This window comes from Exserohilum turcica (assembly GCF_000359705.1).
Source record: "Exserohilum turcica Et28A unplaced genomic scaffold SETTUscaffold_14, whole genome shotgun sequence".
In the NCBI taxonomy this organism is placed as follows: Eukaryota; Fungi; Ascomycota; class Dothideomycetes; order Pleosporales; family Pleosporaceae; genus Exserohilum; species Exserohilum turcicum.
Genome location: NW_007359959.1, coordinates 827,700 through 844,633, shown reverse-complemented (window position 1 = coordinate 844,633; position 16,934 = coordinate 827,700). Strand labels below are relative to the sequence as shown.

Below are 16,934 nucleotides of genomic sequence, written 5' to 3'. Positions count from 1 at the left end.
ATCTAGGAAGTAAGTACATCAATTGCTCGATATTAGAGCCTACTGCTACATGTAGATATTAGCTAATCATATACGGTATAGGGAGTAAGTTAACATCCTGGATTCTACGCAAGAGCGTGATAATATCATGTACAGATAGGCTAACAGGCTATTGTACAGTCAGTAAGTAGACAACCTCTCTGCAAAATATTGTACTATGATATCAGGATATGCGCTAATTGTAACGGCGCAGGTAAGGCAGGTCGGATCTGTTTCGGTCGTAGGATCACTCAGAGGCATATGGGAGTGCGTGGGATCACAAAGAGCCTAGATTCAACAAGCCACCTATAGGCCTTGTACGAAAGGATATCAAAAGTCTACAGAGCTAGCTACAGGGAGTGTCTCAATATATACCTATCCTAGTCGGGTCCGAATTCGGATCCGACCTCGGGCGAATGGCTGATGAAGGGCGGCAGGTACTTCCTCCGATCCGGCTCTGGGATTGGCTCAATACTTGGCGAAGTTGTAACATCGTTACACTAATAATCGATGGTATAGAGGGTAAGTTTATAGCCTCTCTATACAAGAGCCTGCTAGTATATACAGACGTATGAGCTGATTATTTTTACCTTAGCCAGTAAGTTCATAGCCTCTCCTTATAAAGTTGTATGATAATATGCAGACATTCTCTAACAATGCATGGTAAAGATTGTAAGCTTCTATGTCTCTGCTTGCGAAGAGCGTAACAATATACAGACACAGTAACTAATTGTCTTTGCGCCAGCCAGTAAGTCTTCTTCTATCCTAGAGTGTGTCCATACGCTGTTTAGTAACGGAAGCTAATCTGCTCGAAAGCACCAGCGAGTAAGAAGTCCCATTGCCTCTATTTCGAGGATCCATTTATACCAGAGGCTTATATATGTCCAGTCTTAAATACGACATGGTATTTAGGAAAGTCGTTGTATGGAGTTCTCTTTACGCAAAAGAGTTTAAGCTCGGCCGACTGGGATGATGCAGAGTATAAGGTTAGGAATGGAAAACAAACTTTAATCTCGAAACATGTCGCCTCATGCAATCTGCTGTGACCATGTCCCTCGATTCTGTGCTTCAATTAAATTTGTTCGAGCAACCGCCCCTCTGTTTACTCACATGATGCGCACAGCCAGCTAGTCAATGTTTATTATTGAAATGTCCTATTCGAATTCTGGGGCTCAGGCTTGGATTCTATGTAGCTTTTGTCAGAGATATTCTTTTCCCTTTACTGAAATTTATCGCTGGCCAATCTAGAGGCATGTTGTTCTCACAACTCCTAATGCTATAGATAAAATACCCAATACATAATATATCTAGAAATGTATGAATTTTGCTATAGAAACTAACGATCAGGTAGTGAAAGCAATGGAAGGTATCAAAAAGCTCTGTGTACTCCAATTACTTCTAAGCTGATTGCGTGAGGCGCGTTAGCAATGTTGATAGTTCGTCGCGGAGGCATGTCCGAAGCATGGGAACGGACGGCGGCACAGAAACCTTATCCAGAGCTGCATGTACCCGTATGAGATTATTCGACATGATGCTACGAGAGGAGGATTTACATCCGCTATGAAGTTGGACATCAGATCCCTATATCCGGCGCCTCATCACCGCTTCAGCACCACGTCAGTGTGTCACTGTCACCAATATATCGAGGTAGATTGGCGACCATTTCTTCGTGTAAGAGAAGTCCCTGTGACTGCTTTGAATGTGCAATGGAAGCTTCAATGAATCACCTTTGCATGAAATCGATTAACAGAAATGTACAGTATTTTTTATCGGAACCTGATTAGAAGCAGCTGGTTTATGAGAGTAGGTGAATTTCATCCGGCCGCTTTGGTCCGCCAATAGCTACACCATGACTCTTCAAAGGCACATGCATGACCAACAGTTGCAATGACACGCGGCCTCCCACCGCCGCTCGCCGCCGCCGCCGGCCGCCAGTCGCCGCCAAATGGCGGGGTCGGAAATAAGGAGATACATCAAGTCTCCGACAAACCGCCAACCAATTTCAAATCCAAAAAATATATATAAAATAGCAATCATGTCCCTGTGTATTTAGACAGACCCAATTACAAATTTGCCAATTCCTCTACTTTACCTTGAATTATCAATCTACATATATCCATTTCCATCATGGCCCACCAAAACCGCCTCGCAAACACTCACGTCCTCGTCTTTGGCGGGACGTCTGGCATCGGCTTCGCCATAGCAAACATGTGCCTTTCGTACGGGGCACGCGTCACTATCTCTGGATCCACACAGGCCAAAGTGAATTCCAAGGTGGACAAACTGCGCTCGCTGTATCCCAGCATCGCCCCGGAAGATGTAGCGGGCTTCGCCGTTGATCTCTGTGACAAAGAGCATCTCGAGGCCAATTTGACGGCGCTGCTCGACCAGGCGACGCACAAGGGGGCGAAGAAGATCGACCATATCGCTTTTACGGCGGGAAATGCGCTTCCAATCGTCAAGATAGGTGATTTTGATCTCGCTACGTTGGCGGATGGGTTCAGCGTGCGTCTTGTGGCTGCGTGTATGGTGGCAAAGGTGGTTGCGAATGGAGAGTACATGCCTCGTTCCGCTTCCAGCTCCATTACTCTGACCGGAGGCTCGAATACGCATCGACCCATGACGAACTGGGCGTTGGTTGCGGCGATAGGTGCATCGATCGAAGGCCTCGTGCGCGGTCTTGCCGTGGACCTTGCGCCGATTCGCGCCAATGCTGTCATTCCTGGTGCTATTGAGACGGAGTTGTTGGAGGGCTTCCTGGCAGGTTCTAGCACCGAGGCAGTTGAGAAGATGAAGAAAACGGCTAGTCTGAGTGGAGAGTTTGGTCGGCCAGAGGATATTGCTGAGGCGTATGGATGGGTGATGAAGGATAGGTTTGTGACAGGGACTATGGTGTGTAGTGATGGTGGGCACTTGCTTATGGGAACGGAATAGGTGGTTGACATGTACCTATCCATCCATGATCTTGCAGGGTATCTTCCTGATAAGATCTGGGGTGAAGATGAAGATAAACCATCCATTAGGAAAAATCAACTTCAAGTCCTCTGCGCTCAACTTCCTTCTTAGCGTGATCCCACCTCTTGCAATCTGCCAAAAGGCCTCTGCAACCCCGCTGCTGCAGACTGAGTAATTCTTCCCGACTCTTTTTCATGTCTTGTTGCAGCGCTGATTTGAATTTTAGGCCAAGGAAGCTGAAGACTTCGTCCATTCGCTCGAAGACCAGCGCGAAGAGATCGATTTCATCTTTTAAACTCTCGTCCTCAGTCAGACGCCACTGTATTACAAGAACACATGCGGCAATGTACAGGGATGATCCGATATGTGCGGAAAGCAAAAGGTCAACCGAAACACGCGACGCATCTTTGATGATCTGTGCAATGTTGCGAGCCGCGATTACAGCAAGATTGAATGGCGACGATGGGCCTGAACTCGACTCAGGCCCTTGGACGCGATAGTGTAGTATTATCGCCATGGCATTCAAAGTAACTTGCAGCCACACTACATGCTCGCGATCTGCCGGTGGAGCTGCTAGGACGGAGTTTGCTTGACGGGGCAGCCATAGTCGGAACTTTACGATAAAAGTATCCAGCTTGGCGCAATCTTCTGCATATTCTGAAGATTCCGGTGAAGTATGTAGGGACTGTACTAGTTCTGTGACTCGCCCAAGCAGAACATGTGCAACCGTTATGTAGTACAAGATGTTCAGTGGGTTTTTTGCTGACGATGAGTTTATTAGGTCCGACAGGTTCCTCGTAAAGGGCGTGTTGGCATAGCCAGTTGTATATGATTCTGGATCCATGGCTTGGAAGACTGATTCAGGCTTCGGTAGGTCGACTTTAAATTGCGTCTCGGGTATAGCGACCGGCCAGCCCGTTGGCCATGAATGCGATCGATCCATAATTAAAAGTAACCACAAAGCCCGACAATGCTCTTCTCTCTCAACTGAAGTCTTTTCTTCCTCTTTGTTAATTTGATGGGTCTCCTCCCCACCAGTGTCTGTGTTTGAAGCAGCCGCACCTTGAGCTGGAGCGCGTACAGTATCCGTACAGTTTAGACCAAGCGCAACCACCTGCCTCCATGCTTTGCCTAGAAACATCCAGCTGGAAGAAAAGTCTCCCACCGTCCAAGCGTGGAAGGTGAGAAGCAACACAGCTTGAATCGTTCGTAGAGCGGGACTGGGTCTTTGGCGAGTGAGCTCATAGGAAAACTTTGCTTGCTCATACCAATCTTTCGAACGCTTCTTCATTGTGTCATCAGGGTGATATCCAGCTGATATACAGCATATTGCGTACAGCAACATTGGCGCCTCGTCTTTTAGCTTACCGCTTTCCACGAAGGACAAGAAGCTCTTCTTGTGAAAGCAGGGTAGCATAGGGTAGACATGGTCAAAGAAGAGGTTGGTAAGCTCGATTGTGATATTTCGGGAAGGTAGCTGGAGGCTCTCTAGTGAGCGTAGATCAATCATCTCATTGGCCTGCATGTTGGAGGATCCAGGCGTGGGATAGCTCGGTAAAGGATCTCCATTTGCCAAAGGAGTGGAGTTCGTGAGGTCCAAATTCATGGCTGGGGCCTGCATGCCTGCTGGTGGATCAATTTGAGCCATGTCGAGATTTCGCGGCACAGCAACTATACCTAAATTGAGGGCATGATCTGAGTTAGTTTCAGCAGGCAAACTGCAGTCCTGGTGTGAAGCTGGCATCGGGTACTGGCATTTAATGCCCAGCTTCTTGCACAATGCGCAGCTTGGACGGTCAGCCTATTTTCGATGTTACAACCAAGAGGTATTGAACTTGTATGCCAATAAACCTACGTCGCATTTCTTCTTCCGCTGCCGACAACTCGTACATGCCTGCTTTCGTTTCGCGACCGAGGCTGGTATAGTCAGGCTCACCATCCTGACGTGTCAAAAAGCCGAATAGATTGAAGGCCAAGGGAGTTATCGTGATGGGATGAATGGATGTACGCGTTCTGGTAAGAGTAGTGGAACGACATATGCCGCGTTCGAGGTGCAGGGAACGTTGACGGAGCTAGCTCGGAGTTAAGCTTGGGGTATGTATTGATGGGTACAAACATGCCTACAGCCCGCTAAGATGCCAAAAGAAGTGCAGCTTTAGTTGCTATGCTTTTACGTTAAAGTAATATTCTGTCCATCCTGGCTTTACTGGCTGTTCTGATGCTCAGTGTATAATTAGGTAGCTTAGCATAACTAATTCTGATATACAGCTAAAGTTGCAAGTAGGTCCGTTAGGCGCGGCTATCGGGGCCTAGGAAATGGATGCACTGTTTCACCTCTCTGTCATATGGCTTGCTAGGGTATTTCCTGAAAGAATATGTCTTTGAATAGCCGCACGTCCTCAATGATGTGTTCCGAGATGATGTTTCGCGTGTCCACTCTGTACACGCCGAGTGTTGTAGTGGGAAGCAGGCACTCGGCACGGGGCATGACCAACTGTGTCCAGGAAAACGGATATGGATCGACGACTTTGATTGATTGAATGTCGATAGTAGAGTTTCTGGGGCGTCTCTTTTGCGTATATGGTTGGTTCCCGCAGCCTTCCCAACAGTGAAGGCGCGAAGAAGTGAATGAAGAAATGACTGAGTCGCCGCTGCCGAAAGAGTCGTAACCAATACACAGGCCTTTCCCTCAAACTACCCGCCAAAGAATACCATCATCCAAAAAGAGCAGATCCGGAGCAGAGTCGAGGTTGCAGACGGCCGTAAGAATGGGCGACGCATGCATGTATGCGCATGACTCGTGCTGGCAGAGGCCCCCCCAAGCGGCCGAATCGCCGGAGCGGGAGACATTCGAGGGCGCTGGCGTGGGAGCCAAACAGCACCCAAGCAACCCGCCCTCAATCACCCGCAAACTCTTGCCGGCCAAGCACGCGAACATGGCGGATCCGATTGACAGCGCCCTGTAGGCTTGCGTGCATCTCGACTACTGACTCGGCCTAGCTGACAGCTGCAGCGACCTCCTCCGCCGCCTGGACCCCAAGGACGTCAAGCGCAATGTCGACCACATTATCCAGCTCAACCCCTCGCTCGAGGAGGACCTGCTCGAGTCGGTCGACATCCCGCTGACGGTCAAGAAGTGCTCAAAGACGAAGCGCGACTTTCTGTGCTGCGACTACAACCGCGACGGCGACAGCTGGAGGAGTCCGTGGAGCAACGAGTTCGAGCCGCCCATCGACGAGGGCGTCACGCCTAGTGATCGTGTGCGCAAGATGGAGGTCAAGGCCAACGAGGCTTTTGACGTGTATCGGGAGCTGTGAGTGCATGCTGTCTCTGGTCTTGTTGCTGGTGCGGCGGGCGCTGGTGCTGGCGCTGGCGGCCATGGTGGGGCACTGATGGCTGACGCGGGCAGGTACTTTGAGGGCGGCATATCGAGTGTTTACCTGTGGGACATGGATGACGGCTTCGCAGGCTGCGTGCTGCTGAAGAAAGGTCTGCATCCAACCCATCTCCACGCCATGCATATGCTGACAACATGCGCAGCCGTCAGCCCCACCCCGAAGAGCTCTGGCAGCTGGGACAGCATCCACGTCTTCGACGCCCAAGACCGCGCGCGAACCTCGCACTACAAGCTCACCTCGACCGTCATCCTCTCTCTCGGCACCGACAGCGAATCCCTGGGTGGCCTTGACCTCTCCGGCAACATGGTGCGTCAGGTCGAGGCTGACATGGCCGTCGAGGACGACACCTCGCACGTTGCCAACATTGGCAAGATGGTCGAAGATATGGAGCTCAAGATGCGAAACCTGCTACAAGAGGTCTACTTTGGCAAGGCCAAGGACGTCGTCGGAGACCTGCGGAGTCTCCAGTCGCTCAGTCAGGCCAACAAGGACCGCGCCACGCAGAGGGAGATGATCAACAGCATGGGCAGATAGGCACATTGCAGCACACAGCGGTAGGCGGCGCAGAGGCGCGACATGATATAGATGGCATGGAATTAACAGTGACTTCAGCAGCGGAACTCTTGCCAAACACATGAGTGCTACGAGGGGGCTAATCCTGTTAGCAACGAATTGACTTGTCAAGGTCCGTGTATGTTTGTCTTTTCTGTGGGTATATGTCTGTCACTTTCTATGGGGGGTATTCTGATCGATTTGTGTCATTGTCCGTATATCTCCTATGGACAAGGGTGGAGTATGGGAATACCAAGTATGGCGCCAGTGAGGTAACATTGGTTTAGCAAGAGTAGAGGAATGCATCCTGCTGATGGACATACATTTAGTCTATTCGAAATACATTAACTATCAGCTCAGGTCGTCCGGCAATGTGCCATGAATAGCAGGTGGTCAGATCTAGAAGTCCCTGACGGGCTGAACAAGTCAATCCCCCCGCGACAGTCACCTACGAGACGTGACCCGAAAAGAGTTCCAGGGAAATGCATCTTCGCATTTCCGTCATGATGGGACACGCCATGGGTTGGTTGTTGGGGCTCTGACCAGCATGGCTTTCTGCCCTTTCTTCTCTTCTTGCTTCTCACCATCTACACCCCTCGTCCACCCATCAACATGTACAGAGCTACTCCATTGACCCTCCAGAACCCAATGCTTGTGAGCATGTACGAGCCCAGCAAGTGAGCCGAACATGAGTCGACGACGGGCTGTATCAGATGCGCTCAACAAGCCAGATACTGTGCTACAACAATGCCGCATGGACTACGTCGACAGCAACAAATATACCGCACAAATAATCGGTACAAACAGCAGATCATACCAGCGCAAATTTAACGGTGGGAAGTTCTGCTGGACAGGAAGCGCATCCAACTGGCAGACCCTCAGCAGCATCGACGCGAACATAATCGACAGGGTCGCTGCATCACCTCAGCTTTACTGGCGCCGAAAAGACGGTTCAGCAGCGCGTCTGTCTGGCTCAAGCTTGGTATCAATCAACCAGCCTTGTACTCCCGGCTCCCGCCGAATAGCCGTTACAGATGACAGGACACTCTGGGACAGGCTCGCAAATGGATACCTCGTGCGATCAACATGACCGCGCAGTCAGAACCGCGTAACAGCATAGCAACTCAAGCTACACCCCTTTTCGGCACCGCAACGGGCTGCCGCCATGTGCCCATGCTATGATGATTGCCCTTCACTTCCATGCTGTCCTGCCTGATACGGACGCAAAAGATTGCATCTCACCTTGACTGCGCCCTCACTACGCCACGGGATCGCGCCTATCATCATCCGACCAATGGCGTGCGACATCTTGGAGGCATCGCTTCATAAATGTTAAGGCGAACACTTCTGGAACATCACATTTCACTCACCTTCACCGTCTGCATTGTCTGCCCGTTATCGCTGCGCTAGTGAGGCCACATATATATATATCGCCCACACTGCCCTCACAACATCCACTTCAACACATTCCACACATTTAACTCACCACGCACATCAACATCATGTCCGACACAGACAAGACCACTACTACCGCCAACAAGTTCACTGAGCGTGAGCTTCAGATTCTAGGCTGGGCCATGCAGTCGCTCAAGTCCGGCCCTCCAGAGGTATGTGATTGCATGACACCCCTTCTGCACATTGCTGTAACAAACAATAGATCGACTACGAGAAGCTTGCTGGGTTCGCTAGTATGAGCAACCCGCGCTCTGCTAGCAACGCATGGGCTAAGATCAAGGTCAAGCTGATAAACCCGGGTTCCGACGACAACCCTCCAGCTACCCCCAAGAAGACCCCCCGTAGCAGGAAGTCTGCTGCTCCCAAGACTGCCGGTGATGAGGGCGACGTCGCTGCCAGTCCCAAGCCAACTCCTCGCAAGCGCGCCTCCAAGAAGCAGGACGTCGACGGCGAGTCTTCTCCCAAGAAGAAGACTGCTCGCGGAAAGAAGTCTTCTGATGACGAAGGTCAGTACTTTTACCGACATTGCATAACGGCTTACGATGCTCATACCACATAGCTGTCAAGACTGAGCCAGAAGAAGACGAGGACACCAAGCCCAGCTCTTCTCCTGTCAAGGCCGAACCCGATGAAGATGCCGAAGGATACGAGGACGTTGAGGTCTAAAGATCTTCAGCAACATCACAGTAAGCCGCAATCTTGTTTATCTTCTCTTTTACTAACACTCCTAGTGCTTTTCTTCGCCAAACAACATCTGCATCGCGTATCCGTTGGAGTCATGGTCTAGCTAATAGTCTCGGATCGCGTCTTCATACGATAGCCTGGCGATGCAAAGGAAAGTAATCTGGTCGATTTCTGTGGAGTTCAGGTTCATGGCATAATAACATTCACGATGGAAAAGTCTCAGGGAAGGTAGACAATTCTACCATAATAGCTGCGGTCACACTTGTGCAATTCTAATACAACCCATTCCCAAACTCATAGGTGGCCAATCCTGTCTCTCGACGAATAGCAAAGATATGCATACATAAGGTGGCGTAGATCATATGGAATACATAGTACAGCACATATACCCGCGCCAGGATACTGCAACCGGATATTAACTCATGACTTTCAACCTCACATTGCCCAATTCCGACTGTCGGATAATTCATCTGGCTATACTGCTCCACATAGCGGGGTCTTCCATAATTCTCGATGTAAATTACGCGGGGTTTCGACTGCCACGTGAGGCCAAACACAAGATGAAGCCTCATTCTTTGACCTCACTTACGACTCTTCTATCACAATCCTCAGATTTTGAGTGACCCCTCTACGTCAAAATGGCCAAACTTGACAGGTCAAAGAGAGAGATGTCTCCGAGCGTCGGGAGGTCACACAATACCTTTTCCAGACTCGTAAGCTTTGCCAAAGACGTTGGCTCAATCAGCTTAACAACTCCACAGTTGCTCTTCCCAACCACAAGTGTCATAGTTATCACTATACTCCTCGTGCTACCCATTTCTTCGATAATCCAGCTGCGCGAATGGTTTTCCACAACGCTGACCCCGTATCTACCTCCACACTTACGAACACAGTTGCTGTCCACGTTGAAACCCGACTCTACAACAACAAAAGCCACTTCATCTCCCGCATCTGATCCTCAAGACCTACTACAAGCATGCCAAACCCACCAATACAGCACAGAAATCCTATCTCTGGACCCGCTGTTGATTTACATCACCAACTTTACTTCCGTCCTCGAAGCAGAACAACTAATCACACTCGGGTACGCCCTTTACCATCCCCTCACCAATACCCTTCGTAAATCCCGCTAACACATCTCCCGCCAGCTCCGCAGACTTTACCGAATCCTTCATCAGCCGTGGAAGTGGCACCACGCACCGCGTCAGCGGGCGCACATCCGACTCTGCACCGCTGCCTCTCTCCCACCCGCTTGTCTCATGCATTCTATCCCGCGCCCGCCGCTTCATGGGCACCATGCTGCTTCCGTCGGAGCCCTTCAGCATACCACAACTCGTACGCTACGTCGCAGGGCAAAAATTCAATCTCCACACGGACTTCTGGGCCCAGCACCAGGTCACTGCCGTTGACCAGGAAGAAGTCGGCCGCGGTGCAGGAAAAAGAGACATGTTTTTCAACCGCGTAGCCTCCTTCTTCGTGTTCCTACGCGATAATTGCACGGGCGGGTACACGTATTTCCCGCTGATCAATGTCCCCGCGCAGGTGGATTTGGAGGCGCTGTTTGAGGGCAGGGTGGAGAGGGGCGATGTCGGGGGAGAGGAAGGGGGGGTCAAGGTTAAACCGGTACGGGGGAATGCGCTTTTCTGGGTTAATCTGGATGAAGAGGGCAAGGGGGATGGAAGGGTGGTGCATGCGGGGTTGCCGGTGGACGAGGGAGAGAAGATTGGGTTGAATATTTGGCCCAGGAAGTACTTTGGGTATGTCGATGGAGGAGAGGAACAGAAGAGGACCGGGTGGAGTGGGAAGTGGAAGGATTGATGCGGGTTGTCTGGAGGCCGGACACATGTTGTGGTGGTGTGGCTAATGTTTGGTATTAGGTTGTGATTCGGATAGGCAGAACTGATATCAGAGATTTGCAAATCGTTCGCCTTTCTTCTTCTTGATATGTATCTTTCATACAATTCTGTCTTCAGATCTTACATGACACTCTCCTCTCAGTTGGCCACTTCCCACTGTCTATGGAAAGAGAGGGAGGCCTCCGCGCAGATGTAACAATTGCGCTCAGATAGAGGCGGATACACAAAACATAAGTACATGTAGTAAGGACCGAGTGCAAGGCCACACACGAGCAGGATTGTCGATTCGGAACTCGGAAAGATTTGGCAAACGCAAAGTATACAAGCGGAAGCACCGCCCATTCGGAGAAGACAAGCCAGTGTCTTCATTCTCTCATTCACCTTCATTCAAACCTACGTACTACGCCACGCACGCACGCACAAAGCTGTCCAATTCCTCACGCCAACACACCAAATTCGCATCTTCTTTCCATATCCTCCCACACGTCGCCGCCGCCAGCTATGCCTGCTCTCCCCACCACAACCCCAATCAGCCAGCATGACCACAACCGCCGCCGCCTCGATTGGCCGCTAATCTGGGCCGTCATCTGCGTCGCCAGCATCCTCGTCTTCCAAATCCTACTCATACTCTGCTGCATACGCGTGGCGATTTCCCGCAGCAAAGCGCGGTGGGCCCGCCTCCGAGACCAAGGCGTAGTCGTTGTCGATGGCCCCACGCTCATCTGGATGGATACAATGCCGCCTGCGCCTACCGTGTCGACGTTCAATTTAAGACAGATGGTGAGGTGGGCTGAGGAGAGATCGTAGGAGTGTGATGGGGGTTAGCAGTATGGATAATGCCATTTTCTGGTCTTTGCTAGTGAAGGGGTGGGTGGGGGACTAGGAGAAGTATGGAATGGAGTCTGTGGTGGTTCGGTGCCTACTGGCCTGTCTGGCGGTTTGTCCATCGACTGTCATGGGTCTGAGGTTGTCCGTTGAATGATGGAGAGGCGGGAACGATGCTATGTGGTTGTACAAACGGTGCAGCTTTTGTGCATTGGGTTGCCTTGGAGGTTCAGGTGTGGAAGGGGATGAATGCGGCCCGATAGCCCATCTTGCTTTCTTGTCTTTCCACAAACACACAGTTACCTGATGCTGTATCGGTTATGAAAACGACAATGGATCCTCCCGTTACCTACACATAGAGACATTGATCGCCCAGCAGCCACATGCCAGCAGACTGGAAGTCCAAATACTTTGCAATGGTTTCTCGGAAATCCGTCTGGTCCGATCCTTGTTCGGTCACAGCATAAGCAGTAGCAATCCATGTGGTGAAGCTCACGAAGATCGAGCGGGCCAAGCGTGAGATGACGATGGAAATTGCAATATAGTTTGCTAGGTGCCAGGCTAGTATATATTCTGTCAGTGCCTCTCCACGCCTCTCCCGTCTCTTCCGAGCCAGATCAACCAGACACAGCAAATACAGCCTACACAATCCACCATGTCGTCGCAGAACACGTCAAGCTCCGGCTCCTCTGGCAACAGTGGCGGTCAAGATTACACTATAACCAGCTCCGGCACCAACAGCCAAGTAAGGATCCAAAGTGCTTGAACAGGTCGCAGCCAACGTGGTGCTGACTATGTCGTCCAGGGAAACCATTACTGCACTCGTGACTACGGGTCCAGCGCCTCCAATCCCAACTCTTACCACTACTCCAACACAAACGGCTCGTACTACTACAGCAACCCTAACGTGAGTCGTGATAATGGCAGGGCTGTAGACGTATGTGCTGATGCTGCATTAGGGCTCGACGTACTATAACAATGGTCGAGGGGGTGCATGGTACAACCCCGGCAAGTAAGCATCGGCAGTTGGTGCAGGGCACATGTGGTTCCGGGGAAAGGGGGCCCATACCGCACGGGTCAGTCGTGCGTGGGGGGAGAGGGTAGCAGAGGCGACAGACAAGGCATGGAGCGAGGTTTGTCTGTCCGTATGTACTATGTAGTAATAGTAGTATACGCACACATGCAGGTGATAGTAGGAGCACCAGAAGAATTGATGCCCTGTTCCCGTGTTGGGGCTGCCCTCGTGACCTGGACCGACTTGGCAAGGTGCAATGCGACGCTATCAATTGGAAACCCAGGCTGCGTCACGCCGTGCTATAGTTTGTTGCCCAGCACCACCCACCTCCACCATGACTCGCCTGCCTACCCCTCAAGGCGCCCAGCAAATCCCAAGGGAAAAAAAAAGGCGTCCGCAACCCCCATTGCACACGAATTGCACAGGGAACCGCAGATCTTGACACGCTTTCGCCGACGCCAATGCTTACCGTATACAGCAACCGTGGAAAACAGGCGTCAAATGGTTATATTAAGTCTCTCCACCGCACAGCCAAAAGTAGCATGCTCGCCCTCTGTTTTTGCCCTCGGACACATGGCGGACATACCCAGTCGGACGGTGCGGTAGTCCCAAGACGCTTCGGCAGCACGAAACCGCCCAACCACAGGTGGCATTGATACGCCAACTGTCGCAATGGCCAGGGCAAAGCGGCTCGAGCACGCCTTGTTGTTGCTGCATCAAGTAACCATTGATTCCAGGCGTCCATCTTGGCCTTGGAAAGTTTCCTCTTGCAGCAACCCATTGAATATAGGTGTCGAGCTTGGTAGAAAAGCTTATGTTGTCTGACACGTATCAAGTCTGGCTGCCCGTGTGTCGTGGTGACATGGCCACATGGGAAGGTTTAGCCCGAACCGCACGTAGATGAGGTGTGTGCCGTGTTTCTCCTTGTTTCCCAGGTTTTTTTCTCTCTTGTTTCTTTTTTGTTTCTTTTTTCGGCTTCCCTTGGCTGCCAGAACCGGTTAATGAAGCGGTCCACGTTGTGGAGGCCGTGGGTCCGTCTGAGGAAAATCTCCGACGGCGACGACCATGGTCTTGGTCGTGTACCTGAAAGAGTAGGTGTGGAAAACAGGCGCATGGCTTGTCGTCCTTAGCGTGAGCGAGGCAAAAGCAAACCGTCTCAGATGCTCACGTCTGCTTTTACTGTGTCGGGTAGGTGTGGAAAATAGGCGTACAGAGCCTCTTCTCCGCATAGTCATGCTAGCGGACCATGTGTCGATCGGGATCCATTCGTCTGCGAGGACTCACGTTGCTTTTTTTTTCTTTCGTCTCGACACTATGATGCGGTTGCGCCAGAAAACAGATGCAAAGGGACATTAAGCAGCGGTACTATTTCACGACAATAGAGCCGAAGACATGGCCACGGCCAATTAACAGCAGAATGGCTTGCATAGCACAGCACAAGATGCGAAGTCTGTTTCCTGTGCAAAGCCACCAACCACGACATTCTGCATCGTGCACCACCAAACCCGTCCTGCTGCAGCCACTGTCTCACTCGCCGCCGTCAATTCCGTGTCGGAGCAGCACGGCCAAAAACAAACACGCGGTGCATGCATCTTGAATTACCCAGAAGGGTAACCATGAAAAGTAGGCGTATTCCTTCGCTTTATCTTGCATATTTTGCCATGGTCCGCCAGCCCTGCATTAAGCCGGTCAGATACTTATGCCAAAAGAAAATGCCAAATGCGGAACCAGCAAAACTAAAGACCCAACAGCGCACATGCATCTACGCTCGACACTTGCCTGGATACATACACACGTACATACATACATACATACATAGGTGTACACACGCACGTAGCCATGTTGTTGCTTGGCCCCGTCAGCAAAGACATAGCCGGCGGGCAAAACCGACTCGACACATACGAGCGCACCGACACGCACATGCAAACACCATGACAAGTGTGCAAAGCCCCCCCCCCCAAAAAAAGAAGCTTTTACCAAGCTTCATGCAATTCCCGCAAAGAGCAGGTGTTGAAAATAGGAAGCGTACTTGGTATTCCGCTTCGAGTAGGCATGGAAACTAGGCGTGTAGCTTCTCCTCATTCCCAAGCCCGTTTTTTTCTTGCCTTTGCATGCGTACCCCCCCCCCCCCAGTCGCTCGCTCGGACGCTCCATCTGCCGCGTCTGATCTCCGGGGCATATTTAATGGGGGCACATGCACAAGCATGCACACAGACGCGAAATCAAACTATCAAACGGGTAATATGTTGGATTCATTTAGTGTAATTTTGTCCCGTGCAAACAATCTCATCGTTATTGTCATCATCACCAGCAATCATGACCACACCTTCACTCTACCACTACCACCATGACGCCAACGTTGCGCAAACAGAGATACAAAGGGTGAGGGGGGGGTGTGGGCAAACCACCACCACCACCACCACCACATACATCGATACATGCAACTATGTATGTACTTAGCAACAAACCAATCATTGTAACAAACCCCCTTCCCCCCACCTCGAATCCTGATCCCCCTCCTCCCCTTTACCTGCGCATCTTGCGGCTCCGAAGACGCACGCTACACCACCCACCTACCGCATGCAGCAATTCCAAGGCCAAGCGTAGAAAATAGGCGCATTTCTTCTCCTCACCTCGGATAGACAGGGTGAAGACACCTCTTTTTTTTTAGAGCTGTTTCTCTACTAAAGTCCATTTTTTTTGGAAAAAAAGGGGGGGTGCGGTTGGAGGTGTGACTGTAGACATGTAGCATAGTGGTAGTAAGTAAGTAAGTAAGTAGTGATATGTGAATGGAAAATATCGCGACTCTAAGTATATCTCCCTCTACATTTGATGCAGGTGAGAAATGAGCGTTTCACACGTAGACTCTCTGTCTTCTCCCCCTCTCTATATTTTTCTATCTATCCGTCTTCATCTCCCACACATGCATATCCATACACACATGCCGTATCCCCTCACCCGCAAGACCCAACAAACACGGCGAACCCCCCCAGCAAAACACGGGTGAAACAGCGCGCCAGCACTTCACCCAACCTTCCGTAACAGGCAACCATAGAAAACAGGCGCACGTCTTGTCGCTCGGCGCCCAAAAGCTTATCTGCGGGCCGCCCGCGAATAGGATGTCCGCGGAACAAGCACCTCAGCACATCTACCGACTGTCACGTCTGGATACAAGCTTTTTGGCAGTGGTTCTTGGGGGCTTGGGGGCGTGGCTAGGCGCTTGGTTGAGCGGGCTTATGGGGGCGTAGTTATGCCGATGGGTGCGGGATGGGGAGGGGAGAGGACAGGGGTGGGTGAAGTGTAGTGTAGTGTAGTGTAGTGTAGTGTAGTGTAGTGTAGTGTAGTGTAGTGTAGTGAGGTGAGGGCAGGAGAGAAGAAAAGGCGGTATGAACATGGATGAATGGATGGATGGATAGATGGGGGATGTATAAGCCAAGACGGAGAGAAGGAGAGAAAATTGGCAAAATGGCCGAGGCTAACTAAGTATGAGAAGGAAGGTAGGGCAAGTTGATTTACTTTCACCTTTCACTTTTCACCTTGTACCTTTTACTCTACACATACTCGCAATTATCACTGCCACTGCCACTTACTTACCCTTACTTACTTGCGCACTTTACCGAGTATCACGGCCATACCGAACGGATACGGTTACCTCTCGCCTCGGGCGCCGGAGAGTTCGGCCGAGAAAAAGTCAGCGTCAGAGTCGGAGTCGGAGTCAGGGTCTGGGCGTAGTACTACGTATGTAATGTACCAAGTAGACATGGCCAGATATAATCCATAGAAAAAGATAGCGAAGCGAGAATACGAGATAGAGAGAGATAGAGAGAGCTATGACGTCAGCGAAGAGCATTAGACGCACTTGGTATTACTTGGAAGCTATATTGGCGTCTTGGACCCAAGGGGGGGGGGAAGAAAAAAATATATACACCCCGAACTAAGTAGGGAGAACGAAAAGAAAAAGAAAAAGATAGCGGCGATAAACTTGGTTAGGAGTGACGATGGGGGGGGAATGGACAGAAGTATACGTGGTAGAAGATATTCAAATAAATCTCTGGCAGTTGGTACGCGAAAAATGTAACTAAGTATGGGTTTTCGCCTTCTTCCCCCCCCTTCCTTCTCTTGGTTAACTGCAGAGTTTAACATCACAGTCCATCAGGAGAGCAGTGTTTTTTTTTG

The 16,934-nt window shown here is 50.8% G+C and overlaps 8 protein-coding genes across 8 annotated transcripts; 7 read left to right on the top strand and 1 right to left on the bottom strand.

Annotated features, from left to right (window-relative positions):
• Positions 1-2,133: 2,133 nt before the first annotated feature.
• On the top strand, positions 2,134-2,952 carry SETTUDRAFT_148521 (uncharacterized protein; the record flags this gene model as incomplete). The annotated part of the gene is made up of 1 exon (XM_008025385.1): positions 2,134-2,952. The coding sequence occupies exon 1, from the start codon at positions 2,146-2,148 to the stop codon at positions 2,950-2,952; it is 807 nt and encodes a 268-aa protein (XP_008023576.1). The 5' UTR covers positions 2,134-2,145.
• An 85-nt stretch (positions 2,953-3,037) lies between these two features.
• On the bottom strand, positions 3,038-4,483 carry SETTUDRAFT_106189 (uncharacterized protein; the record flags this gene model as incomplete). The annotated part of the gene is made up of 1 exon (XM_008025384.1): positions 3,038-4,483. The coding sequence occupies one exon, from the start codon at positions 4,481-4,483 to the stop codon at positions 3,038-3,040; it is 1,446 nt and encodes a 481-aa protein (XP_008023575.1).
• Positions 4,484-5,877: 1,394 nt separating this feature from the next.
• Positions 5,878-7,278, top strand: SETTUDRAFT_168156 (uncharacterized protein). Its single transcript, XM_008025383.1, has 4 exons — positions 5,878-5,935; positions 5,987-6,286; positions 6,383-6,462; positions 6,514-7,278. Exons 1-4 carry the CDS (start codon positions 5,910-5,912, stop codon positions 6,903-6,905), a joined length of 798 nt encoding a protein of 265 aa, XP_008023574.1. The 5' UTR covers positions 5,878-5,909; the 3' UTR covers positions 6,906-7,278.
• Positions 7,279-7,611: 333 nt separating this feature from the next.
• SETTUDRAFT_26993 (uncharacterized protein) lies at positions 7,612-8,013 on the top strand (the record flags this gene model as incomplete). Its single annotated transcript, XM_008025107.1, has 1 exon — positions 7,612-8,013. The coding sequence occupies one exon, from the start codon at positions 7,612-7,614 to the stop codon at positions 8,011-8,013; it is 402 nt and encodes a 133-aa protein (XP_008023298.1).
• A 412-nt stretch (positions 8,014-8,425) lies between these two features.
• Positions 8,426-9,044, top strand: SETTUDRAFT_26992 (uncharacterized protein; the record flags this gene model as incomplete). Its single annotated transcript, XM_008025106.1, has 3 exons — positions 8,426-8,530; positions 8,581-8,884; positions 8,938-9,044. The coding sequence occupies 3 exons, from the start codon at positions 8,426-8,428 to the stop codon at positions 9,042-9,044; spliced, it is 516 nt and encodes a 171-aa protein (XP_008023297.1).
• Positions 9,045-9,700: 656 nt separating this feature from the next.
• Positions 9,701-10,880, top strand: SETTUDRAFT_38254 (uncharacterized protein; the record flags this gene model as incomplete). Its single annotated transcript, XM_008025147.1, has 3 exons — positions 9,701-9,775; positions 9,824-10,146; positions 10,211-10,880. The coding sequence occupies 3 exons, from the start codon at positions 9,701-9,703 to the stop codon at positions 10,878-10,880; spliced, it is 1,068 nt and encodes a 355-aa protein (XP_008023338.1).
• Positions 10,881-11,419: 539 nt separating this feature from the next.
• On the top strand, positions 11,420-11,725 carry SETTUDRAFT_106486 (uncharacterized protein; the record flags this gene model as incomplete). Its single annotated transcript, XM_008025382.1, has 1 exon — positions 11,420-11,725. The coding sequence occupies one exon, from the start codon at positions 11,420-11,422 to the stop codon at positions 11,723-11,725; it is 306 nt and encodes a 101-aa protein (XP_008023573.1).
• Positions 11,726-12,398: 673 nt separating this feature from the next.
• Positions 12,399-12,759, top strand: SETTUDRAFT_26990 (uncharacterized protein; the record flags this gene model as incomplete). The annotated part of the gene is made up of 3 exons (XM_008025105.1): positions 12,399-12,488; positions 12,549-12,650; positions 12,703-12,759. 3 exons carry the CDS (start codon positions 12,399-12,401, stop codon positions 12,757-12,759), a joined length of 249 nt encoding a protein of 82 aa, XP_008023296.1.
• Positions 12,760-16,934: the final 4,175 nt, after the last annotated feature.